Raw genomic sequence first — 25,945 nt, forward strand, 5'->3', positions numbered from 1 at the left:
GTCTATTGTAATCTAAACATAAAAAGACAGAGTGTTTGGGGGAGCTTTTGTGGTGTTGTACTCAGTTTTGGGGTTTCTCAATTACTTGTGACTGTTTCTCTTTGGTTCCCTGAAAGTAATTTAACTGGTGCCTCATACTTCAAAAATTCTAAAGGAAAAGTGGTTTTGTTACTGTTTCTTGGAGAAAACTACAGAATAGTGAAACTCTTTTGCTGAACTGTGAAAAAAGTGTTAGCAGATGAGCTCCATGAAGCAATTCTTGAGTTCTGATGGAGGAAGTAGGATGACTTGGAACTGTGAATGGTTCAAAATACAGCCAGTGCACCTTCACCTTGGTCTCCTTTTAATGGATGAATTTTTTTTTTAATTTCCATTATCTTGGGTTGATTTATTTTATAGTTTCAGAAACCTGTATCCATAAAAAGCCTTTGCTTTAGAAACCACATGTGAGATACTGTAACTACTTGAAGGTTTTGGAAGGAAAATGTTGCATGTATCACTAAATAGAGATGATCCTAAGATAGTAAACAATAGCAGCCTAACATGGAAAATATTTTGGCTGCATATTGCAGAAGCAGTGAAAAGTAGATGTATTGTCCCTTTTTTTTGCATACTACAATTAATTCCAAATGTAAGGTTCATTCAGGTATCTTTTACAAACAGTCATGAAAGAGCAGTATTTCCAGTTGTTTTAGAAGTTGTTTTAAAATTATAATGAGAGTGGCTTAAAGCTATACAAATGAACTCAGTTTTGAGTGCAAGATGCAGATTTCTTGGAAAAGTGTTTACCTCTGTAATTCAGACTGGCCTAACTAAATTTTTGAAGAGAAAGTAACTTTATTTCTGTGGTGGCTTAGCCTTTGCTAGCAGCCAGACTCCTTCATGGCTGCTCTCTTGCTTATGTCTCCTCACTCCTGCCCTTTGGGAAAACAGGAAGATAAAAGCTTGTTGGCCAAGGTGCACATGGGAAGATTTCTTAGAAGCTGCTGTTGTGGGCAAAACAGACCTGACTTGGGGAAAATTAACGTAATTATTATAAGCCTAAATATTTGATTACTGACTTGGAGTAGCAGTAAATAAAAAGCATGAAGCCTGCACCTTTTCTGCCCCTTTCCTGTGCCCAGTTTCACTCCTTCATCCTCAGTGTCCCTGCTCTCCTTCCTTAGCACCACCCCAGGTACCAAGTTAGCTCTGTGATGCAATGAGTGATGTCAGGCTTGGGAAGGGGGCATTTTGGCCATTACACAGCAGTTTCTCTCTGCTGCTTCTGTCTTCTTGCACCTTTCTGGTCTACCATAGTGTCCTTCAGGGGCTGCAGGGGAATCTCAGATCTGGCACTTGAGCACTTCCTCCTCCTCCTTTTCTGGCTTGGTGGCTCCAGGGCTGCTTCTCATAGATCTGTCAGTCCTGCTGCCATGCTTTGATTTGCTCTTGCTCAAATTTGTTTGCAGAGTCATCACAAACATGACTGATAGACCCTGCTGTGTCCTGCAGCAGCTCCATTGTGGCAACAGCTGTGCCCAGCACAGGGGATCCCCTGGCATCTTCCCAAAGCCCCCCACCTTGCTACAGTCACCCATGAAATTGCTCCTCAGATTTATTAGCTTTAGGTGAAAGTTGGGCATTAAATACAACCAAGCACACGTGGAAGGAAAATATTTACATTTTTGCATACTGCTTTGGAAAAACTGAATGCCTCTTCTGGTCACTGGTGCTTTGAGGCTTGCACCTGTTAGCTGTTGCCAGACCTGTAAGATCAACAGGTCTGACAGCAAGATGTGAAGGGTGACAGCTGTGTTTTGTTCAGTGTCCTGTTGAGTGTTAAAGATGATCCCTGTTCTATCTTGGACAGATGAGCTGGTGTTCAAGCAATGTGGGCCATATTGCTGGTGGATAATAGAACATCACAGCTGCAAATAAGCACATCTGTATCACATGCTGTGTTAATGATATGGTTGTGAGTATCTTTTAATGCCTAAATGGAATGTGTAGGCTTGACTTCAGTCTTCCTCTTTATGAGATTGACTGAAATGCTGAAAAATAATTCACTGGCTTCAGCTGAGATCTCTCTGGGGCTTGGTTCTGGTTTTCTGACATTAGAATATTTTTAATAGACCAGTCTGAGAAAGTTTTCATTTACTGTTTTCTGCAGAGAATCCTCCACCATCTAGAAAGCAAATTTGCCTTTTCCATTAATTTCAAGCACATGGAGTCATTGAGACTTCTGCTTATAGATAATGTAGGCTTCCATGATGACATCTGAGAAAAGGCCTCTTCAGGTTAGGTTAGATTAGTTGATACACAGGCAGCTGATTTTTATAAGTATTTTCTACTGATGCTTCTAGAGGCTCCTTAAACAGCTTTTTCTTTTTCTCTCTCCTACTGCTTAACAACATAATTTAACTTTGTAGTCTGTCACTGAGTACCTAGCAAGAGAATTAGTTGCCATCTCTCTGTTTCCAGTTTGTTTTCTTCAGAGACAAATACATCACCTTCCTCTTGCTGAAAACAGATGAGTGGTTTTATTGTCTGATTTAAGGCAGAAAGAAAGATGGATTAAAGCAGGATGTACTTTTATACTGTGGGTGAAATAATGTGTTATGGCTGTTGTGGCAAAGGCATACCTTCTTTCCCACATTATGTGTAAGTGTTTTTTGCCTTACATGTTTTTTATACAGTTTTCCCTCTGCTCTGTTTGTTTTTTTCTTTATGTGAAAGAGGAATATGTTGACTGTTAATGAAACTATAAACTGAGAAATCAATGTTTTAAATATGCCAAGTTTTTAAATGCTAGCTGTGTCTCTGTAAAGGAGGCAGTGTTTTGCAGACTTCTGGATGATTATTATTCTGGGGGATGTGAGGGAAAGCCCCAGGAGCAGGTTTGATGTTGTTGTGCTGCAGTGCTGGGTGCTCACACTGGAGCAGTGTGACAGGAGTGGGCTGGGCGTCAGGCCAGGAGGACTGACAGTGCTCTGATGCTGGACAGAAGGTCAGCTACACACTGAGTAAAGTGCTGTTTCTTGCATCTCTGCCTCAAAACCAATCTGTTGAAATACTTTGTTTGAAAATTTAAACTAAATAAGAAAAGTAACTTCAGTTCTGCTTCTTTGCATTTCCAGCATGCATTGGGTGATTGTTAGCTTAACTTTCAGGATGGTTCTCTGTGCTCTCCAGAACTGAGATTTTTATCCTGAGATTAAAGCACATAAATTCTTATCACTCTCCTCTGTGAAATGATCTCTGTCAGGATCAACTTCTCTTTGAAGGCTGGAAGTGTGGTGTGCTTAGCATGTTGAATGTACATTTACTCTTGGGGCTTTCTGCAGTCCCTGCTGTGGTTGTTATTCCCTGCCAGGAGCCAAAACACAGATTAGAAGTAATAAACTACAGATTTCTGTTTGATTTCTCTGATTCTATTTAAATTTACATAAGGAAACTGGAATAATTGTTGCATTCAAACATTTTAAAAACCCATTCCTTCAGCACAATTTATGTATATTTAAAGATGTAATGCATACTGATCTTAATTTTTGCAATAATAAGCTGATAAAATATGGTTTTTTATTAACTATTTTTATGTCAACCCTGTCCCTTTGTCTCTTGTCTGTGTAGCTTTTGATGATCAAGAGGATTCTGCTTTGGACAGCTACCCACAAACCATGGGTCTGGTAAGAATAAAAGGTTTTTTATTTTATTACTTTTTCAAGTGTGAGAAATATTGTGTCTTTGACTGATTTGGAGAAAAAAATGACAGTTAACAAGACAGCAAACAAATTTACTTCTTTTTCTGGTCCACACCAACAACAGCTTCTTTAAACTTGACATACAAGTTGCTTGTCTTTGTATATAGAGATGGCCTGATTCTTTAACTCTCTTCCTTTTATATTCATTGGTACTTATTTTATATTCATATGATGTTAGATTGCTGCTGAGAATTAGTAGAAAAAGCCAAGCCAGAAGCAGTTGCTCTGAATTCAGGTGGTTTAAGTGATGCACTTGGCCAGTCAAGAATTGGATCTGTTCTCAGATCCAACTTTTGTCTTCTGACTTGGTGAAAAGAGCCAAATAAAGTGCTATCAAATTAGAATCCTGCACTAATCCCAAATACTGAATAACTGAGTTCAGTTGTATTTCATGGGAATGTGAAGCAGTGAAAGACAGGAGACTGTGCAACAGCAAAGGCATTGACCTCAAGGATAATACTGTAACTAAATGCAGAAATGAAACAGTTTTTATTTTAAAAAATAATCACATTAATGCACTTTATAGTTGTAATTTAATGCCTGAAATTATCATTCAGAGCAATGCTTTGCAGTAAAAGATTTGTTTTCTCTTGTTCTGTTTCCTCTGATGGTTTCTACTGCTTTGATTTTAGAGTGGTTTTCAACATAAATTATCCCTCAGTAGGATTTCTGTAATAAATGGTTGCAACTATGAGTATTGGTCTTAGTGCTTGATATTATGATGTAGAAATTTGTTATTTTAATGCTGTAATGTCAAAGATTGTATGTGGTGGGATAAGTTAAACATAAGAAATCATTCTTCATTTGATCAATATTTCATACAAACCTTAAGTGCAAAGCTTACTTTGAGCACTGACTGTTCTGAACCTTATGCAGAGTGACACAGATCAATTTCTTGATGGAAATGTCTGTGTTACACAAATTACCATAACAGTTGTCATGTGTAGGCAATTTCAGCAAATGGGATTTATACTGAAAAGTAAAAAAAAACCCCAAACCCTAATGCTTTAAAAGAATAAAAATTCTTTTAAAATGTATTGGGTTTTAGAACCACAAAGTCAGGGTTAGTAGAATATTAACACTGTAGAGCTGCTCTTTGCTTTGCAGAAGTTTGGCAATTAATTTACATTAATTGTCATTTGGCCCCAGAAATGTATTAAAGCCTCTGACTTTCCATTTTTTCTGTTTTATTTTGTAGTTTAGGAACAAATCTAATGAATTCCAGAAAAATTCACTGTTGGAATCGGATAGTGCTTTTATTGGTGAGTTTCTGCCTCCCCTTAACCATGTTGTGGGTGTACAGACACATGATGTAGTCTAAAGCTGTGTCTCTAAAATGATTATTACTGTTAGGAAGTTATGTCTCCAAATTAAAATGCAGAGATTTATGAAATTTTACTGCAGCAAATTTGTGTAATGACACCTAAATTTGATGCTGCTGCTCAGTTAGTTGCCCTTTACCACCTTACATCTTTTCATGAGAAAGCATCTTTCTCTGCTCTTCATGCTTTGTCTGGGAAGTTAGTCTTGTCAAGGGGCTTTTTTTGACATCTTCCCAGCTTTGGATAAGGAAAAGCTAATATTTATTCAGGAAATGTGTTACAATGGTAGCATTGGCAATGCTTTTCTATTGTTCTGCTGCAAATAATTTATTGACAATCACAGCTTACAATTTTAGTCTGTCCACAGTGAAATACAAAAGTCTTAGACAGTCAGCGATTCTTTTCATGGTTATTCTTTTGATTTACAAGCATGCTTGATTTTAAGTATGATTATATGGGTATAAAATAGGAATTCATGCTAAATTGGTCACTTTTCTGCTGTTCACATTTTATTTCATTTCACTTGCAACATTATACTTATAGACATTGTCTCATATTCATCATCTGAAGCAGAAGATTTTTAGTTTTCTAAAGATTTTTGTATAGACTGCCTCATGTAATGTCTCTATTCAACCTTTATATGCATGGATGTAAAAGTACTGTTTTATTTCCAGTTACTAGAAAAACCCAACCAGCTCAGGCCTTTACATGTTATTTTCCATTAGCAGGAATTTCAGTATCTTGAAATTTCTTTCAGTCATCTATGGGAAATCATCTTGCAAGGTTTTTATTCTTTGCTGTAAGGGAGATGCAGTAGAGTGAAGCAGGTACTTTTAATGAAACAGTGTTTCTATAAACTGATGATTATTATCTCTGGCTTTGGTTAAAAGCAGAATTTTTCATTTGAAGTGTATTCAAGCCCATTCTGTTAACATGCAAGTCCTGGAGTACAGAGTAGAACCTGGCACTGGGAAGAGCACAGGGTGGGGCTTTCAGCCTTGTTCAGTGCATTTGGTTCTCCCTGTAGTCTGCAATACCTTCCTGTTCAGGTTAAGGATTACTGTGTATTAGTACAGCCCAGTGGTGAAAGGATGCCTCAGGAGAGCCCACCAGTCTAGGCTGGAGCCAAATATCCCATCTCAGCCAGGACAGGCTCATGGAGAGGAACACAAGGTGTAGAGCAGACATGCAGGGCTCTTCCAGCTTCCACTGAGCTGTGGCTGATTGCATTTCATAAGCCTTGCTAAGCTGGGCCTTTCACAGGCTGTCTTTCGCCAACTGGAATTAGCTTTTTTGAATCCCTGTTCACCATCAGCATTATTGTGTGGATAAATATCCAACCTGTGCCTTCTGTGAACTGTGTCCTTTCATCTGCTGTGAGGCTGCCAGCTCTGAAATGGAGTGTTCTTGGTTATTTCCTAAGGTTCATGATATTTATAGTGCTCTCACCCTTTCCCTTCTTCTTCCCATCCACCTGGTGCTTGCAGTTTAGTGAGGTGTTTGAGTTAACCTAACACATTATTTATCCCCCCCACCCCCTTTTTTCCTTTCCCCCCAGATCATTTCTGGCTGATGAAAACCACGTTCTTCAATAGAGAGCTGTATGCATTAACTAAAAATGTGTTATCCTTTGCATTGTTTGGGCTTTATAAATAGCCACTAACATGCTGAATACTAATCTGGTGATTTCCATCCCTGAATTAAAAATAAAAACTGTCATTCTCTGTGGGCTGCCTTCTCTGTGAGTTGTGCTGCTCACATGGTCTGAGGGTCTTTGGTGAAATACAGGGGGTATATTGTAACAGTGTTTGGCATTTCCTGAAAGGAGTGTAACACTACCCTCTGTTTTGCTTGAGGTTTTTTTTTGGTTGGGTTTAAAATCCAACTCAATTTTGACATCTGTTATGTCAGCAATACATATGAGTTTATATCCTAGGGCTCAGAAATTTGAGGCAGTTAGAAATCAAGTGTTTGAGGCAGTTAGAAATAAATTAGTTTCTTTTTTCCTTTTTTTGCCTCATTGTAAACCCTAGAATCCATTAGTGTTAATGCAGTGATTTAAAAGCACCTCTGTGCAACAGAATCTGAATGATGGATGCTTACCAGGAACAGGTAGCATCTGATACTGATGATACACTAATGGTACAAATAAATTCTTAAGCTTATCCTTTGTTGTGACAAATTCACACTGTTAAACCATTTTTTATATTCCAGGTAATAGCACAATTTTGAATATAGTGAAGTTCAACTGGTCTTGTAGCTGGAATTTTGATAAATGATTTGTTAGCCTTACACTGTTTCAAAATTATGCTTTGATTTTTTTATTTGAAACATTTGTGGTAAGAGCATGAGTACTGTTAGTGAAACTGGGAAAGAGACAAGATGAGAGAAGAATAAAAAATGTATTTTTAGGGAAAAAAACAACTGACAATAGAAAAGACTTTTTAAAAAGACCTCTTTTTATTATTCTGAACTTGTTTGATATCAATCAAATTTATTTTTCAAACCTAAGTATGTAAATTTTCAATCAAAATAACTGTTTAATTCTTATGTTTAGAATTTACACACATTTGTCCTTTAATTTTATTTTTAAATTTTATGGGATATACTGGACTAACCACTTTTCCAAAACACGACTTTGTTGTCACAAGGAGTTGATGGTAGTGGATTCTGTAGAGGTTTTGTTGAGCAGAGTCCTTCCTTTCCCTGGGAGGCTCTGTTCCTGAAGATGCCAGAGGGACTGCAGTAGGAAACAGAGCCCACTGTCTGCACCAAGCAGCAGCAAAGCCACCAGCCAGCCCCAGGCTGGGGTTACTGCTCCTGGAGGAAAAAACAAAAGCACTTGTTTGAAACAGTTTGTGTTTGAGTTTCCAGAGTCAGCAAAAGAGGGGGAAATAGGTGTGAAGCAGAGACATGACCTTAGGCTTCATGTGTGTTATAAAAAGAGATTAAACTCCTCCCACTGTAATGTGATACAAGTATGATCAAAAAGTGGAGTTATTTTTTCTTGTATGAACAGATGCTAACATTTTATTACATGAAAAGGCAGAGTTATGACCAAGGATGTGTGATTAAGGCATAGATTTTGTGTTACCATATTCCATGTAACACTGTCAGTCCATGTAATGTTGTTATGTATTTCATGTAACAAATTTATTTATGACTCTGATTTTCCAAGTGTTCTCCCTTTCAAGTAGAGGGGCTGTGCTCACTTGAGTACTGATTTGCTTTAAAGGTCTGGGTATAAACAAGATTTGTAATGAATACGTTCCTGTGATGGAGTCACGTACAGCATATTGGCTTCTTTCAAAACATAAACAGGTTGGAGCACTCTCTGGTATTTCGATTCCTTTGAAAATTATTTCACCTGTTTTTCCAGGTGCTAATGGGGAAATGTTTTCTGCCTTAGAAGAAGTGAATTCATTACCACAGCATCCACTTTCTGCAAGGGAGAGGAGACGACTGAAGCAGAGAGCTTTGGAGAGTGCTGTACACGTAAGAACTGGCAGATGTAACGTCACACGGTTCCTGTGCTTCCACAGCGACTCCGTGTTATGGCTCCTGAGGGAGCACACGTGCAGTTATTTGCCCTTTTTATAAAAAAAAGGATGCTGTTTAACTGAAGGATTTGTGCATTTTTGGATTCCCTGCAGGAGGAAGTTCCAGCAGGGCAGACGCAGCTGCTGCAGCCTGACAGCTTCTCCTTGCACTCCAACTTCAGCCTTGACGTGGACCAGGTGAAAGGCAAGAACGAGGAGCGACTGCACAGACTGACTGAGCTCCAGCAGAAATCTCCTTCCTTGGGTATGCTCCCTGTAGCAGAGGTGATGTGGTGAACACTAAGTAATTACAATAATTAAAGGAACTAATAATAATAGGCTTCATGAACAGTGAACAACCAGATCAAACACAGGAGTTATTTATAGAGCTCTGTAGCTGGTAATGGCTTCCCCAGCATGCCTCAACACAACTTGTTTAGACTGAGTTTAGAGGAGGAGAATAGGAAAAGATTCTCTTATTCCTGCTGATCAGCCACTCCTACTTGTCCTGTGAGCACCACTGCAGTGTGGGCAGCAGGATGGGGATATCCAGCTGCACAGCTGGAATGGCAGTGGGAAGAAATAAAACACCCAAGTGGTGAATGATGATGAGGTGCCTGTGTGAGTCTGTTGGCATTCCTGGGAGTCAGATGTCTGTGGTCCAGCCAGCATGAAGATATGCCAGAGTACTGAAGTACTTCAGTTTCTAGTTAATTTGATTTTCTAGGGGTTTGTTAATATTAATGATCATTCAGTATTTGAGTATGTGAGTATTTGATACTGATACCTCTTTCACTGCACACACGCTTGAATTTATTCCAAGTTTCTTACATCAGGTGCTGGGAGTTGCCTTGGAGCATCTCCAAATGCTGGCTGCCTGATCTAGATCCCTTTTGTTTATGAAGTACCAATCATGGCAACCATTAATGGCCTTTAATTTCTCACATGGACTGAGACCTAGTTCATACACTTTGTGCTAATGATTCTTTCATACGAGTCTGAAATCTCCCTTTTTTTGGGGAGGTAGTTGCTATGCTGTCTAGGCAATTACAGTATCAGTATCCTTTTTATAAACTTAAAGAGAGTACAGATGCTGGCAGTATTTTTGATTCTGTTGCTATGGGTACTCTTACAAGCACTTCATCTTTTTTTTTTTTGTTTGTTTTAAGCATTTCACTGTGGTTTTAAGTCACTAAAAAATAAACCCTATTCATACTAATTTTCTTCTATAATCTAAATAAAATCTTTACTAATTTTACTCCACCCAGATATATTTGCTATGTGAACTACTACTACTTCAGTTTCTTTGTTGTATTTCACCTCTTTTGTAATTTCACCTCATATGGTATGCACTACACTTTTTATTTTGCTTGCCTTCTGTTTGTCACAGCCTCCAGAGCTTCAGCCTTTAGATAAATATAATTTTGATATGTGTGTGTATATATATATATATTTTTACATGTCTATATGTAGCTTGTTCTCTGGAGCACATGGGGACCCATCACTCATCCTTGGCATTTGTGCCTCTTGGAAAGGCAGCAGTAGATCCTCTTGCTCAGCTGTGGTTGTTCAGGCTGCACTGCTGCTTGCCCTCCTGTTCCCTCCTTGTGCTCAGGGATGTTACAGAAAAAATGAGTGAAGCCAAGCTTTTTTACTCCTTTTCCCTAACAGTTTTAAAGAGCCCTTGTGGCATCCTCTTGCTTTCTCAGCAGCCAGGACTGTCATTTCTCCTCTGCTTTCAGAGACACTGCTGAGAGAAAACAAATCTCTCAAACATATAACTAAGGAACCTGATTATCTTCCCTTGAAATGATCAGAGATGGTAATTCACAGGTTTTGATAAATTCTAAATTCTAAGAGCTGATCTGGTTCAATGAGGAGGCTCTGTTCTCAGCAGTTCACTTTCTCCTGTGGGACTGATGTGGGAATCCTAAAGGCATCCTAGTATTGTTTTCTTAATTGGAAAATTAGACAAAAGGAGTCAGGCCTTCTCCTCCATTTTTACCCATCCAAAAAAATTCCCATCAGTGTAGACTTGGTGAATATTTGGGTGATGGAGTCTCTGTCAAGCAATGTATGTGTGTTCCTATGGGCATAAACAAGAGCAGGCTCAGATACAGAAGAGGGAATTCTCACAGGTTTGGGCACACAGGATGTGCTGCTGTTGGTGTTCTGCAGGAATCCAGATTCCATTCCATTTCTAAAGTAGGATTTCATGCTAAGGAAAAGCTTTCCTTACCCTCAGCCTCCACACATGCAAACTGAATTATCAAGACTCTTGATGTGTGTCCCAATTAAGGACAGTTTCTTAGGGAGTGTGTGAAGTGTTGAAATTCATGATGAAGAAGTTCTGCAGTGCAGCTGATCAGCTGTGCTTTCTAAAAGCAGCACCAAGTGAGTCTGATCCAGTGATGTGCACTGTGATCTTACCTCTGGCACAACAGCTGATCTTGCCTCTGGCATCTGCCAGATCTAAAGGCTTTGCTAAAGGCAGAAGTAGTTAAGCGTGGGGAAATGCAGCCCTCTGGCCTGGACATTCCCAGTTTGTCTGTCTCTAAACAACCTTATCTTTATTGCTAGGTATCATCTCTTAAAGCAGCAAACAGAAAATTATTTTCTTTAGGTATCACTTTTCCTGCTGTGTGCTGTTAACCCCTCTAAACCTACAAATGCAAAAACCTGTAGGTTCCAACCCATGGCAGAGTTGATCTGACCCAGGATTGAGGAGACAAAGAGGTTCACTCTGCCAGCTGCAAGCACAGGAGATGACAGGCCCTAGAGAGAGGGAGGTCTGCTCTCACTTCTAGTGTTGCAGACAAGTTTTAACCAGACTGGGAGGGCTTGGAGGAGGATCAGATCACTGTCTGTGTGATGTGACAGAACTAATGATTCCTGCCAAGTTCTTTTGGAACAAAAAGTATTTGGCATTTTGTTTTAGAACCTGCAATCCCACCTAACAGACAAAGAGGGAAACTGAGCCTTTGTTCCCAGTGTGTGTGGGGTTGTGCAGTTCTGTCCTTCCCTTCACCCCTGCACACCTGCCTGCTGCTTCTCCAGGCCTTGGGCTCTCACACCCATGCTTAGACCATCAACTTTCAGTTTTTAATGAGAATCTTCACAGAAGCTTTGGTTTAAATTCTCATTTTTAAAAGTCATCATTTTTGCAGAATAAAACCCTGAAATTTGTAAAATCATCTAAATACTTAAATTGCATTATTAATTGCTTAGGTGAATTATTTAATCACTAAAGAATATACAATTCTGTTCTGCTTGAATTAGGATGTTTCTGCAAAAACGTTGATTTTTTTTTTCCTACTCCAGAGTCTTTAAACATGTTTCTGCCCACCTTTATCACCAAGAAACCAGAACCTCTGCATTGATGTGCTTCAGTTTTAAGAGGAAAATATTGCATTTTTCACTTGTTATAGAGGGGATTTGCTGGGTTTTTTTTTTTGTTTTGTTTTGTTTAAGTATGTAAAAAACTAGATGCTATGAAGCCAAAAAATTAACAGCATGGAGAAACTTATATCTTTATACCCTTTCATATATAGTAAAAATGTATGTTGTTTGATAATCCACACTAAGAACTATTTGTTTAAGGTATTAGATGTATGTATAATTGCTGACAGAATTGAAACAAGTGACAGTAGAGTACAGAGTGATAACGACCCCAAGTTCACAGGCCAGGCAGTTCTGGTTTTTTTTAGGTGGGGCTTGTTTTGTAGCTGGAAGATCCCAACTTAGCCAGTTTCAACATGACATTCACTGAGGTTTTGGGCTGTGATGCACAGGCTCACTTGCATTTGCACTTAACATTAAACCAAGTTAAAACAATTCTTCCTCAGTAGGAGACTTTATACGAGGTTCAGTCAGGCCAGTGTAATTGAATGGCCTTATTTTCACATGCATTTTTATGCACGCAGGCACTGACAGATTTGATTCTCCCTAAATAGAAGTTTTTTGGAAAGCAAGAACCCTCTGCCGAGTCCACCCACCTCTGCCTGTATCCTTATCCCCTCGCTGAGCTGCTCGGGGGGAGCTACTGAGGCCCAGTTCCCCAGAACATCAGCAAATCTGTGCTAAGTAGAAATGTCAATTAAAAGCATTATTGTATATATCATTTAAAGCATTATTGCTGCACTGATTGCAGCCAGTCCTGCCCCGTGTCGTGACGGGAAGAGCTTCTGTCCGTCTGACAGTCTAACACACGTGTTGCTCTCCTCTCTCAGGTGATGACATTTCCTTAGGGGACGTGGACGACCTTCTGAAGCGCGCCCAGTCCCAGGCCAGCTCCACTGACACGGTGGCCTCAGAGCCCTGGCTGCGGCCGGGCACGTCGGCCACGCTGCGGAGGCTGCTGGCGGAGCAGCCGAGCGCAGGAAAGCTGTCCCCGGAGAGCGCGCTCCCGCTGGGCTGGCACGGCCTCTCCACCGCGCACGGCTGACTCCGCCCGGGAGAGCGCTCGGCCCTGCCAGGGAATGCCGCAGGGAGAGAGAGCTCTCTCCCTGTGCAGAGTGAGGAGCTGTGTGAGTAACTGCAAATAGCAATAATAAAGGATCGGATGCTGCAGTGGAACGGAGATGGAGCGCAGGGATGTTTTCTATTCCGTGACGTGGGACGTGGAGGAATAGCTTGGCAGCTTTTGCACTTTTTACGCAACTTAAGTTTCAGCCTCAGAACCAGAGTGTGGTGTGTGTGAATTTGATAGTAAATCAAAGATGTTTTTTAGGTTTATAGTCAAACTCCAAAACTTTCTGGCCTTAGAGCAGCCCAAGAGCAGAAGGGCATTAGGTTTTTACCCAAAGAGTAACTTGAACAAGGACATTTGGTTTTCATACAGGATAAATGCTGTCCCGCATGAAAGCGCAGCTAACACTTTCATGGAAAAAAAATGACTATAAACAATGTGTCTTACATTCCCTAACTTGTTGTGTGCTGAAAATACAGATATTGTTGAATATATTTATGTTTCTGATTGAAGAGTTAATAAAGTATTTTGTTACTAAAATTATTTTTGTTATAAAAACTGTGAAAGCCGACTTCAATTTTCTGAATTTGTGATTTGCTTCAGCTTTTATTTACTCAGGAACAAACTGGAGTGTTAAAGCTGTCTCCAAAGAAATAAAAACACATGGAAAATCTCTTCACTGAGAGCACAGAGCTTTAGCAAGAAGGACATGGAGCAAGATTTTAGGAGTTCAGTGAGCTACACAACCAAGGTAAAGCAGGGGTAATGCTGCAACTTTCCTTTTTGTTAGGAAATTCCCACCCAGAGGCCTAAATCTGATCAACAGGGGAGAAAATGACCCTAATAAACCACTGATGAAAGCAAGAACTTTTTACAAAGGTCTTTTATTTTTACTACAACTGCCATCTTCAAGCTTTTGTCAACTGTCTGTAGGCTACAGCAGTTCCATGATGATGGCAGGCAATGTTTGCTGACAGGTGTACTTTCAAACCTGTGTGGCGTTGAGCTTCCTGGGCTTAGCACGTTCCTTCCCAGAGAGGATTTGCCATATCAGGGTAATTCTTACCCTGATTTTCTAGCACAACAGTAAGAAGGTTCAACAGTCTGGGTCTGACAGCTCTGGCCACTCAAGCAGGGGCACTGGTGCAATCCCTGACCTGGGCTGGAGCAGGTACCTTGGGCTGCATGGCTGCTTCAGTCTGGACTTCCCAGAGACAGAGGAAATAACTTTGTGAAAATGATTTATAATAACACACTTAACCACCCTCTCATGCCAAAGCCCACCTTACGGCTTTTATCCTTTGTCACCCTGATGGCTCTCTCCAGTTGCCTCACAAATTGAAGTTTAAGACACATTCACTGTACCAACTCCAGGCTAGAAGCAGAATTTCTCTTCCTCATCTAACTACCTACAGTTTAATTATTATTTCCTTAATTTTAATTGGAGTTTTTCCCCTGGGAAAAGCATGAAGTGTTTCCCTAAAAAGCCACCCTCATTTCACTGCAGTAAGTTTCGTAACTGCCACAGACCATCAGAACCTGGCATTCCTTTCCTCCAGTTCAAGGCCAGGTTGTGCCACAACCCCTCTTTGAATTACTTCCTTCACCTGTGCTGTGGCCTGAAACCACTGAAATTACTTTAACCTCGCTGCTCAGCAGCCCTTAGCACCATGAATTCCACTCTTCACTGCTGCCACCCTCCCTTGGGCACTACTCAGGACACTGAATCCTTTGCATCTTCCCTTTCCAGATCTTTCTTCAGTGCTCTCTGCCTCTCCTAAGTTCAGCTTTTTGGCAGGGCCCTTCTGCATCCCTAACCTTTTATCATGACAGTCTTGCCTGCAAAATAAATGTATCTGGAGTCCCAGCCCTGATGGATATTGAGATCACTAAAAGAGAACCTATTCTCTGCCCCTGACCCCAGATTTCTGACAATAACCATATATGTGAGTGTTCAGAGAGCTGCAAGTTGAACACCATGCCCAGAGTACACCTGGTGCTGCAAGAACTAAAGAGAGGCACAAGAGTCACAATGACACCAAAGTTCAGCTCCCAGTAAACCAAAATTAAACAGCTAAGGGGCCTTTTCCACATGAGCAATAAATATGGCTTAAGAAGGCCAGGCTGTAAAGAACAAAGTCTTTATACTAAAGAGGAGTACACATCAAAACAATAAAGCAGTGAGGTTTAAAACCAGAAAGAGCCCCAAAACCACAACTGCCCAAGTTTTCAGATAATTCATTGCTCTATGATTGCACGCAGATGATTAGAAAGAAAATTGGGCAGACACACAAGGAACAGTGGCTGTTTAAACAGTGCTCAGGGCAGCAGTGTCAGGGACACCCTGGTAATGGTCTCAGAACAGTTTGCTAAATGCATGAGGGAGAGTATAACAATGAATAGGATGAGACACATCATACTCACCGTAAAAATTCTTACTGGTCTCTGTCAGACAAAGACCCTAGGTCTGGCCTAACACAGCAGTTTAAGATTAAAACACTGCACAACAAACTGAACAAGTAAAATTCAGCCCAAGAGGAAAGGCTGCAATTAATTCAAATAACCTCAGTTCAACCCCTTCTTACTCCGATAATTGCTATTTAGTTTTGCTCCACCCCAATTAACTTTGTGAGCAAACTCTGAACCACAGGTCATAGCATTTAAATTCCCTTTTCTGGCTTTTCCAATAGCTATTTCACTGAACTGCTTACACTTATTTTTGGCACCTGCTGTGAATTTCTGTGGCAGATACATTGCCCTGAAAGAGAGAAGGCTCCCTCACACATCTTGTTCTTCACACTGCTCTCCTGTGCCAGTCAGGAGTTTTGTGGGAGCACACTGGAGAACAATTCCACTCTTACTACCAAAATCAAAGACGTTGACATGGCTGAGCTGGCTGATGTGCTCCAAGTCAGCAGAACTGCAATCCCAGCCCTTCCCTTCCCCCTTTATCCAGCAGCTGTTTGGTGTTTGTGTTTTAATCCCCAGAGAGCAAAGTGCAGCTTTGAGCTTCTATCTGTGCAGCACCACAGGGTCCAGCTGACCAGTTCATGTAGCACCTTTATTCTCCACCAGCCCTGCCCACCTTTTTTTTTTTTAATTTACCATTCCTTTTCCCCCTGCATTTGTTTTTAACAGTGAGAAGAGGCATTCCAGTCACCCAGAGGCACCCAGCTTTCTGCTCCCAGGGTCTGGGGTTTGCTCCTTTTGTTTCAAAGCATGAGAGGCAAAGCAAACTGTAAAACAAGTAGCTGTGGATTAGACTGGTTTTGATTGCACTGATGAAAGAGTTCAAAAACTTTATTGACCTATAACCTGATTAGAATATGCCAGATGAGAACCAAATATTGTACAGAAAGTTGTACAGAATTTTTTTTTACATAGAAAACTTTACATATCTGTACCATATACATTTTGTCCATCTGAAAAAAATTTCTACATCCATTGTAATACAGAATGCTTGACAATCTCGTCTGTTAACCATCAGAGCACAATTCACAGTATGAATACATTTCCAATAAATTTAACCATCCCCAAACCATGCCAGATTTGTTACTTGAATATATCCAACATTAAATTCTGTACATAAGAGTGAAATCTACATCAAACAAAAAACATCTGACAGCAGACACAACCTAGACTTGTTTGCAGTGATTCAAGTTCCAGTCCTTCAAGGATCATCATTTCAATGGCTCGTTATATTTCAAAGCCCTAAAACAAGTATATTACAGGTAGTTATGTCAGTCATGATATTTCTACCGCTGTTCTTGACAAAGGTCGGCAACAATAACTTCTGGGCTACAATGAAACAAAACAAAACAAAAATAACAAAAAAGGAAGAAAAAAAAATCACAACCCAAAAAAGAAACCCAAACTTCTAGTGCATTTGGTAAACAAGGAAGAGTTATGGGCTTTCAACAAATCAGTATTACAGAAATAAAATAATTTGGGAAGAACTGTATAGTGTTAAAGAGTTTATATTACAGATCTGCATCTCTGTACATTTTCACAGAAGGATGATTACCAATGTCTCAGACAGCCTGAGTGTGCAAAAATCTTAGAATATCAGACATAGTTGCTAAATATTTTTTTCCATGAACAATAATCTCCATTTTCTTTTCACTATAAACATTTTATCCTTCAAAATACAGCTCTCCTGAGTTGTACTTCTCGCAGAAGCTCAAACCTTTACATATATATGTTTCTTTGGGTACATCTCACTTTCACACCCGCCATAAACATCTGTTGCTATGCTGCTGTCTAGGACAGTAAAGGACACTGCAGCCCGTGCTGACAAGGAGGACTGTGCTATAAACTGGCTCTGTGCTCAGCAGGAGCCAGGCAAGAGAAACCGATGAGAATCCGCCAGGAAAGAGAGGGACTGGAGTGTTGCAAGCCTTAATTACAGTTGGAAGCGTCTGTACCGTTAACCCTTGGATACACGTTGCCAGAGAAAGAAACCATTTAGATGGAGATCCAGACAGAATGGCCCAGCTACCTGGTTCTTTTATTTAGCTGAGGAATATAAACTTTGAAACAGAGCATCCCTATCTGCTAATGCTTGCTTATTCCAGGCTCTTGTTCTGGTGGTTGGGATATCTGGAAAACCACCCCGATCCGCAGGAAGAACCTTCGCAAAACAGCCCGAAGCTCAGGAATAAGGTCAAACTGCATGATTTCACACAACAAAGGATAGTAGAACGAGGCATGGGCCTTGAACTGAGGAGAAAACAAACAAGAAATTACTCTATTATACATGGGTACACCTCAGAAAGCACACTGCAAAATCAGAATTTTAAATATTCTTCCAAATGAGGGTGAGAAACCCGCAAAGTGACAAGCAGAAACACCTTTACAACTGAAATTAGCAGTGCTAGAATAAGGCTAAGACAGCTGTGATATACTCTGACAGATGCTCACCAGCTATACAAAGCTCCTTACTAATGCTTATTCTCCAAGAGGAAATATTTTTCTGTTATGAGCTTTTTTCTTGCAGTTGGCCTTTTTCATCACTTAATTATTTCAGCCAAGTGTTCTTAGAGGGAGATTAAACAGGGATTTATTTACTGCACAACTGCTTTGGAGAAGGTCAAGGTGTACGTGTACCTGCAGTACTGGCAGCAGAAACAAGAGTTAATTCTTTAATGAAATATCATCGCTAATTGTCTTCCTCAGCAGGAGAGGGGTAAAAACAATTTGACACACACTTCTAAAGGATTCCAGCATCTTTAAACTTCTCTGACACATTTTATTTTATCACTCATTGCACCTTCACACTGAATTATTAGTGTCAGTATCTGTCAAGTGCAGTTTGAATGTATATTCCCTCAACACAAGAGTGTCTACAGAGCAGCAGGGGGCTTTTAAAGACAATTCTGTAACTGTGTGTGATGAACCAGTCTGGAACTACTTCGTACCTGTACCTGTCATCTCAAACATCATTCCAAACAGTTACTTACCCTTTCATCACTTATCTTCAGGACTTTAGTCAAAAATAAGAGTAAAAGGTTAGTCCAGGCTTCCCGATGACTTTCTGATGTAAGAGTGAGGAAATAGCTCAGAGCCTCACTGCAGACACTGGAGACAAAAGACACGGAAAAATAACAACTCACATTTCCTTCTGAGCTCTACTGCAGAAAGAGAGCTTAAGCTTTGCAAATTCTGGCAGTGTAAAGGCCTGGTGTAGTACAGCATTACTTTATGAAGGCTGCTCTAAGCCTGGTTAATGACAGAAAACAGTGACCTTGTTCAACTCAAACCCAAAGTCCTAGGACTTCAGTAATAAATAAGCTGACAAAACATGGTTATACTGTCTGTGAATGTATTTGAAAAGTATCAAATGCTCTTTGAGAGGTATGTGACAAAACGCTACATGGCCTTTATGAATACCTCATGTTGACATAAACCAGGCTGTTTTCAGCTCTGCTTCCTAGTCTGTGAACCTTAACGTCCTAAGGTTCACAGACTAGCCTTAAGTGTTGCTGTTGAGGTTTAAAGCCCTCCCTTATTCCAACAGTTGCTTGAAAAAATTTATAAACAAAAAACATTCGGATCAATAACCAAGGAACCAAAGGCCTCTGTGTGCTCACAAGGTTGCTAGAGCCCAGTGTCCATTCCTGAGAATGAGAACAAACAGTGCCAGTTCCCTAAAATACTTGAGGTTAGTAAAAGAAAAAATAGGGTTTAGATGATAGCTGCTTTCCTTTTTAAAGAAGATCCCCCACCTATCCACATGATACCAAAAAAAAGGTGAAAAGAAATCTTTGTTCTCCCTGCAAAACAAGTAATGAGAACAAAAAGGAGAGACAGCATCAGTAGCTGGAGGCACAGCACTCCCCACAGAACATAAAACTCTTAATACCAGCTGTGACCACCACACACCCATGCTGGCTCTAGAAGTTCACAGCAAACAAAGATGGTCTATCCTTTTACATAACCCACTCCATTTCTTTAACATCAGAAATGACACAACAGGCTCAGCTCCACGGGCCTTACTTCAGCAGTCTCTGCTGCACCTCCTCCCAGGCGCTGGTGCGGCTCTCGTCCATGTACATGCGGAACAGGATGCGCAGCCCACAGGCCAGGCTGCTCGTCTCCTGCTTCAGCAGGTTGGGCTTGGACTTGCCTTTGAAACCTACAGGAATTCCAAGCATCCATTTAGATTTTTGGTTCAGCTGACATTCTTTCTTATAGTCCCCTGCTTCTCTTTCTAAGCATCTTCTGCACACTGACAGAAGAACCACCTCAGGTAAATAACTTCTCATAATATTTATTACAATGGAGCATTGCTGAAAATTAACCTATTTATATGTGCCATAATTGTGTTTGGCACCCATTTTTAGTATCAGCTTACAAGTGGCTGCGAAACCTGTTTGTGCCTGCAGTTTCCAAGCATGGGACTCACACCTACAGCCAAGAATCAGCTTGGCAGCTGTACCTCAGTGAAACCTTGAATTTTAGGAAACCAGAGATATTTGCACCTCCACAGATTAGGTCTCCTCCCTTTATGAATCCTACACTTACAGAGCTAAAGCTTCAACGTTTACATTTGGCATCAAAGTTCTCCTGACCTATTTCTGGGTCAATTCACCCTGTCACAAAGTATTTCTTCAAGGGGACTGACCCACCTGCTTTCCAGAGAGCAGTTCTTTGTTCATTGTTTGAATTAAATGCTTTAGCAAATCTGTGAGATTCCAGCAGACAATCAAGAAGTTTGAAAAGCTGCTGCGATGTTAGGAAACGATACATCCCTTGATCCTGTGTATCCACATGGACATCAAAGTCTACTGCATCTCTCTATTGAAGAAAGGGAAACAGGAAGAAAAAGATTTGATTCACAACTGTTTTCAGCAAGCTCCTGTGATAACTCAATCCTACCCTGTTTACATCTGTACTTGTACTTAAACTTAAGACTGTATTAAAAGTTGTATCCACATTCCAGATATATAAATCCATTTGAGCAATACATGTTTTAATCTCCACAGTGCTGCCCTGGCACAGCAAATGCAATTTAAGGAAAGTTGTAAAAGATCTCAACAGGCCAATGGAAATTCTCAAATGCATGTAAAAATTGTAAATTAGCAGATGCTACAGGAGTTCAAGAAACTTCACCTTAAAAGCTTTGAAGGAAAAGGTGTTAAAAAGAGAGGTACCTATCAGTTCCACCTACTTGTGCTGCCGCTAGATTCTCTGCATCCTCTTTTTTGCTGGTTGCTGGGAAGAACACAATGTTGTCGATCGTCTGAATGAGTTCCAGCTGTACAACACACTTGATCAAAAGAGCAGCAAATAACTTCTGTTCTGGAAATTCTTTAAAGGAAAGAAAGTTACTTGTTAACTAAAGAATTTTCTGAGCTGTTTTGAGGGCATGTTGAAGAATAGTTTAATTTCAAGCACATGTGTAAACCAAACCTGGAATCCACCTGCTGGAATTACTAACACCAGGAGAGATCACCATGTTACCAACCGGAACTTCTTAAAAAACTGTTTTCTGAAGTTGTCTGTGACACGTTGCATCAACCTGGTTTAGTGTTACCTAAAAATCACCAAAACGAGTGACTTGGACCTCCAGTGCAATAGCAAGAGCCAAACTGTTCCCAGGCAAGAGGCTTAGTAGAGCATTGGCACCATGCTTGTTTGCAGCTGTGGTAAGTACTAATGTACCACATGAACATTTTAAGCAACAAAACTGCACAAGGATCTTAAATAAGAGTTTGATACACTCTCTTCAAATCATAGGCAGAATTCTTTTTCAGCTACTGCTTCTGTTGCATTTTGCACTGAAAAATCTCTGCTCCTGAGAAAAGAAATCTCACACAGCACTGAAAGAAGACTACTATTTTTAATATTTTGCTTTGGGTAAAAAGCCTAGAAGCTTGCAGTTGAACTCCAAGATTTTTAAAACACAGGCAAAAAATGTGGACCCATAAGAGTCCAAGAGAATTCTGTCATACCACATGAATACAAAAATTTAAACAATGTGATTTCTTCACATCATGTTTCTGAAATCACAGCTGGGACTGTAACTAATACATCACACATCCAGTACATACTACTCTACACAGATAAAAATTCCAAACCCCTGCAGAGTACACACTTGCTGCTGGCCTGGCTTTAGGCGTTTCTTCCGCTACCGTGGCCCCTGTGCTGGGCTGATATGGGCGTCCATCTGCAGATCGAGGCTGGATGGAGTCATGGATATCTACTGACTTCTGGGAGATTGTATCCTGAAAAGAAAAAAAAAGGAAAATTAAGTAATTAACTTACAGAAAACTTCTCATAATTGGTAACAGGGCTGTGCTCTTCAGAGCTCAAGACATTTGCTGTTTCAACACTGCACTTTCATTCACTTTAGTCATACTTGCTATGAGCATTCATGAAAGACGTACCAGAAAGATGAGCTACTAAGAAACAACTGAAAATTTAACAAGGAACAAATACTTAAGTACACAGAAAAGGCAATGAGCAGCATTTTTCAGATAGGTTTTTGTAATCCCTTCAAGCATTTCTTCTGTCATCCAAGAGTTACTATAGCTTTTACCACATCAAGAGTAGGAGGTGTGCTGCCAGGTTCCTGTAAAGAACATCTCAGCTCCTCATATCAGTAGATAACCAAAGTTTTCATCTCCACTAAGTAAAAAAATGTATTTTAATAGGTATCATGTCTACTGATAGTAAAACAATCCATTGTATTTGAGCAACCTAAATAAAAATGACATGAAAATATCGAAAGCCTACAAAGGTTTTATCCTACTAAATGAGACTGTCAAAATATTAGTATGTCCTTTAGTATAATTTATTACACAAGTTCTGTTAATCCTGAAGTTGCAAAATATCTTTTTACACTGAAGAAAAAAAAATTTTAAAAACATTAATTTTAAACTATTTCAAAGAGAAAACATCTTTTAATTTACTCAAAACGAAGACATTTATTTGCCATTTATGCATGCTATTATATTTGACAGAAATGGATCAAAAATATAGCCAATATGTTTTGATCAAACCAGTATAAATGAGTCATACAATACCCATATAATGAGTACTGGCCTTCACAAACATTTAAACTGAATTAATTCAGCTCTGTTTAAGCTGAATCATGGTAACACTTCATAAAGATAAATGGAGGGAGTCAGGCTCTCTTAGTAAAGCTCATTTGACCATTATCCTTGAGCAACTTGTATCAAGTGCTTCATTAATCTATAAAGAACTTGATGCAGCAATCTTGTGAGAATGTCCAAAAGCTAAACTAATTCTCATCAGTAACAAAGCAGCTACAGGAGTTGTCACTTGAAGGCCAATCTAGACTTCACATCAGTTTCTTCAATCGACACTAAGAAATCTGGTGGTTATACAAATTTTCTACTTTAAACAGATATTTAAGGTCTTATTACACGAGAAAATTTGGAGGCAAAAAAAAGTCAATTTGTCAATCTATCCCTCTTCAGCAGTTTCTCTTCTTTCCAGTACATCAAAATGAAAGAAAACCATCACTCAAACCATGAAACAACTCAAAGCCCAAATACAGTATTAGAGAAACCTGCCAGACACAGGACATTACCTACAGCCAACTTATGGAAGTCAACTTTGCTGCAAACAAATATAAACTTCTTTATCATTAATTACTTGCCATTTTTAAACATTAAATAGCACTTATGCTGGAAAAAAAATTTCACATAAATCAAAACTGAAAAATGCATTTAAAACCAAGTATATTTTTCACCTGTTCTACATCACAACACATTTTTACTGAGCTCTTGCAATCTTAAATTGTTTTATTTATTTCAGCAGCTTACCAGTTTTTCTTTTGCATCAGAAGGAGAGCCCGAGCAGAACTCCCCACCGACTGGTCTCCAAGTCAGCAGCCTTGAAAACACAACACCAGTCCCAAATTTACTAAGTTTCAAATATAAATCAGAACCAACACTCTAAAAACTCCCTTCAACATGATGTGGGTTTTTTGCATTAATTTCAATTCTAAGTGCACTTTATTTTTTCACACATTTAAACTGTGTTTGTTGAACTTCAACATTTCTGCCAACTACCTTGGATGGGCAAGTGGACTATGTTGAGGTGGATTAGCTTTTCTCAGAAATACTGGATTTGTCTTAAGGCAGAGTTTTAGTGCCATTAGTGGGCCCCTTCTCCCACACTGCCTTAAGTTTGACCTAGAATAAGAAATGAATCTACTCCAGAACAAACCTCATGAACATTTGGAGATGTTTTGCATTGTCTGTCTGGGGTATATTCCAGGATTATGTTTCTATTTCCACTTAAAAATTCACCACTTCCACTCAGGATTCATTCCTGTTATGAGGTATCAAATCACTGACAATACTTCTGATCTCTTCCCTGCTGATTTCCTATAGGACACAGCTGTCTTGAGGATCTTAACCTTAGCATTAAAGAATTTCTACACTAATTGTAACTCACTGAGACTGTCTGTGCCTGTCAAGAATTGAGGGAAATTGGATTAAATAACCTAAGTTGTCCCATCGTTCCTTGCTCTGTCCAATTTACTGCTGCAAAGTAAGATTGGAGTTGTCATTGCCATGATCTCAAACTCTTTAGTCTCAATCTGTGTGAGGTAACACATATTGGACATTTGTGTCTGCATTTCCTAAGGAAGAGCTTTTACACCAAGTTAAGCATCCTAAGTGAATATACCACTGATCTCCAGAAAAGTGAATACTGGATAACTAAAATTGGAGATAAGAAAAGATAAAATCTTGAGGCATGTAATAAAGCAACAAATAAAATAGAACAGAGAACTGAACTGATTCTTGAAAACTGCAAAAACATAAATTGAGACATTAGGTTAATGAGCCATTATGAGCTGGTAGAGGCTGGATTACCATAATCTGTGCAAGGAACCAATTCTAACTCTTGAATTTTTTGAAGACAAGAGGGCACTCACACTGGATTTCTCAGCACCAGAAAGCCAAGACTCACTCTTATGAAGCTTCAGAAAATTTAAATTAACAAAAATTATAAACAGAAGAGAAATTAAACTAAATGAAAGATTAAAGAAACTATTAAAAAAAGTAAAAAATTGATAGGCTGGATGAGCAAAGAGTGAGGTGGACTGAAAACTGACTGAACAGCTAAGCCAAGAGGATGGTGATTAGGTGCCCAGAACCCAGCTGGAGGCCAGTGGTACACCCCAGGGGTCAACACTGGGTTCAATCTGTCCATCTTAATGATCTGGGTGAGGGGGCAGAGAGGACTCTGAGGAAGCTGGATGACACAAAAGTAGGAGGAGTGGATGATACACCAGAGGGACATGCTGCTATGCAGAGGGACCTCCACAGGCTGGAGAAATGGGCTGATGGGAACCCTGTGCAGTTCCGTGAGGGAAGAACAAAGTTCTCCACCTGGGGAGGAACAAGGCCACACCCCAGGACGTGCTGGGGCTGCCCAGCTGGGGAGCAGCTTGGCCCACAGAGAAGGCCCTGGGGATCCTGGGGGAAACCTGGCTGGACATGAGTGAGCAGGGTGCCCTTGCTGCAGAGAAAGCAAATGCTATCCTGGCCTGTGTGAGGAGAGCTGCCCGCAGGTGGGAAGGGGATCCTGCCCCTCTGCTCAGCACCGTGGCCAGTCCTGGGCTCCCCAGTTGGAGAGACATGGACCTACTGGAGAAAGTTCAGCAATAACCACAAAGGTGAAGGAGGAACTAGAACATCTCTCCCTTGAGGAGAGTCTGAGGCAACGGGGACTGTCCAGCCTGGAGAAGAAAAGGCTCAGGACATCTCATCAACATACTATAAATATCTGAAATGTGGGGGCAAAGCAGAGCCAGTGAATCACAATGCCAGGACCAGAGGCAATGGTACAGACACAGGAAGTTACCTATGAGCACTAGGAAACACTTTTTCACTGTGAAGGTGATCAAGCACAAGGCAGAGGTTGCCAGAAAGGCTGTGGAGCTTCCCTCATTGGAGATATTTGAAAGTCAGGACATGGTCCTGGGAAAAGTGCTCTGGGGTGGCCATGCCTAAGCACAGGGGTTGGGTCACAAAACCTCCAGAGCCCTTTCCAGCTTTAGCCATTCTGTGTCATTCTCTATTAGTATCTTCAGCTATCAACACCTCAGTGATCTGTAGAAGCTTGGCAGCAGCATGGCTTGTGGTTTTCTAGTAACTGATCCTTGCAGAAATTGGTAGCTGAGTAAATATTACAGTACATTTTCCAAACAAGGAAATATGATCAACTCTCTTAGCAGAAAAGTAACTTGCCAAGAACCAGCAGAGGCTGACACTGCAACTAAGAACTCGTGCAGCCAATGTTGCAGCTCTTAAATTAGAGAAGCTGCACAACACCTGGAAGATGTTTCATATGAATGTTAAAAAAGTAAACCTTCCTGATCAGACTAATAAC

The 25,945-nt window shown here is 40.1% G+C and overlaps 2 protein-coding genes across 15 annotated transcripts in view; one reads left to right on the forward strand and one right to left on the reverse strand.

Moving 5' to 3' along the window:
* Positions 1-13,612, forward strand: part of CSPP1 (centrosome and spindle pole associated protein 1) — a 61,962-nt gene extending 48,350 nt beyond the window's left edge. For 12 of the 13 annotated variants that reach the window (XM_059861676.1, XM_059861702.1, XM_059861719.1 and 9 more), the window contains 5 exons: positions 3,613-3,668; positions 4,942-5,005; positions 8,445-8,560; positions 8,719-8,869; positions 12,834-13,612. In XM_059861676.1, coding sequence (XP_059717659.1) covers positions 3,613-3,668; positions 4,942-5,005; positions 8,445-8,560; positions 8,719-8,869; positions 12,834-13,048 — 602 coding nt within the window. In that variant the 3' untranslated portion in view covers positions 13,049-13,612. Of the gene's footprint in view, positions 1-1,852; positions 3,535-3,612; positions 3,669-4,941; positions 5,006-8,444; positions 8,561-8,718; positions 8,870-12,833 lie in introns of those variants that run through there. The other variant, XM_059861769.1, reaches the window with a different exon arrangement.
* A 2,727-nt stretch (positions 13,613-16,339) lies between these two features.
* The window catches only part of ARFGEF1 (ADP ribosylation factor guanine nucleotide exchange factor 1), an 84,973-nt gene continuing 75,367 nt past the window's right edge, over positions 16,340-25,945 (reverse strand). For both annotated transcript variants that reach the window (XM_059861655.1, XM_059861649.1), the window contains exons 33-39: positions 23,365-23,434; positions 21,669-21,798; positions 20,742-20,881; positions 20,200-20,368; positions 19,568-19,706; positions 18,532-18,649; positions 16,340-17,791 (exon numbers count right to left, since the gene is read on the reverse strand). In XM_059861655.1, coding sequence (XP_059717638.1) covers positions 17,627-17,791; positions 18,532-18,649; positions 19,568-19,706; positions 20,200-20,368; positions 20,742-20,881; positions 21,669-21,798; positions 23,365-23,434 — 931 coding nt within the window. In that variant the 3' untranslated portion in view covers positions 16,340-17,626. The remainder of the gene's footprint in view (positions 17,792-18,531; positions 18,650-19,567; positions 19,707-20,199; positions 20,369-20,741; positions 20,882-21,668; positions 21,799-23,364; positions 23,435-25,945) is intronic.

This window comes from Haemorhous mexicanus, chromosome 1 (assembly GCF_027477595.1).
Source record: "Haemorhous mexicanus isolate bHaeMex1 chromosome 1, bHaeMex1.pri, whole genome shotgun sequence".
NCBI lineage: Eukaryota > Metazoa > Chordata > Aves > Passeriformes > Fringillidae > Haemorhous > Haemorhous mexicanus.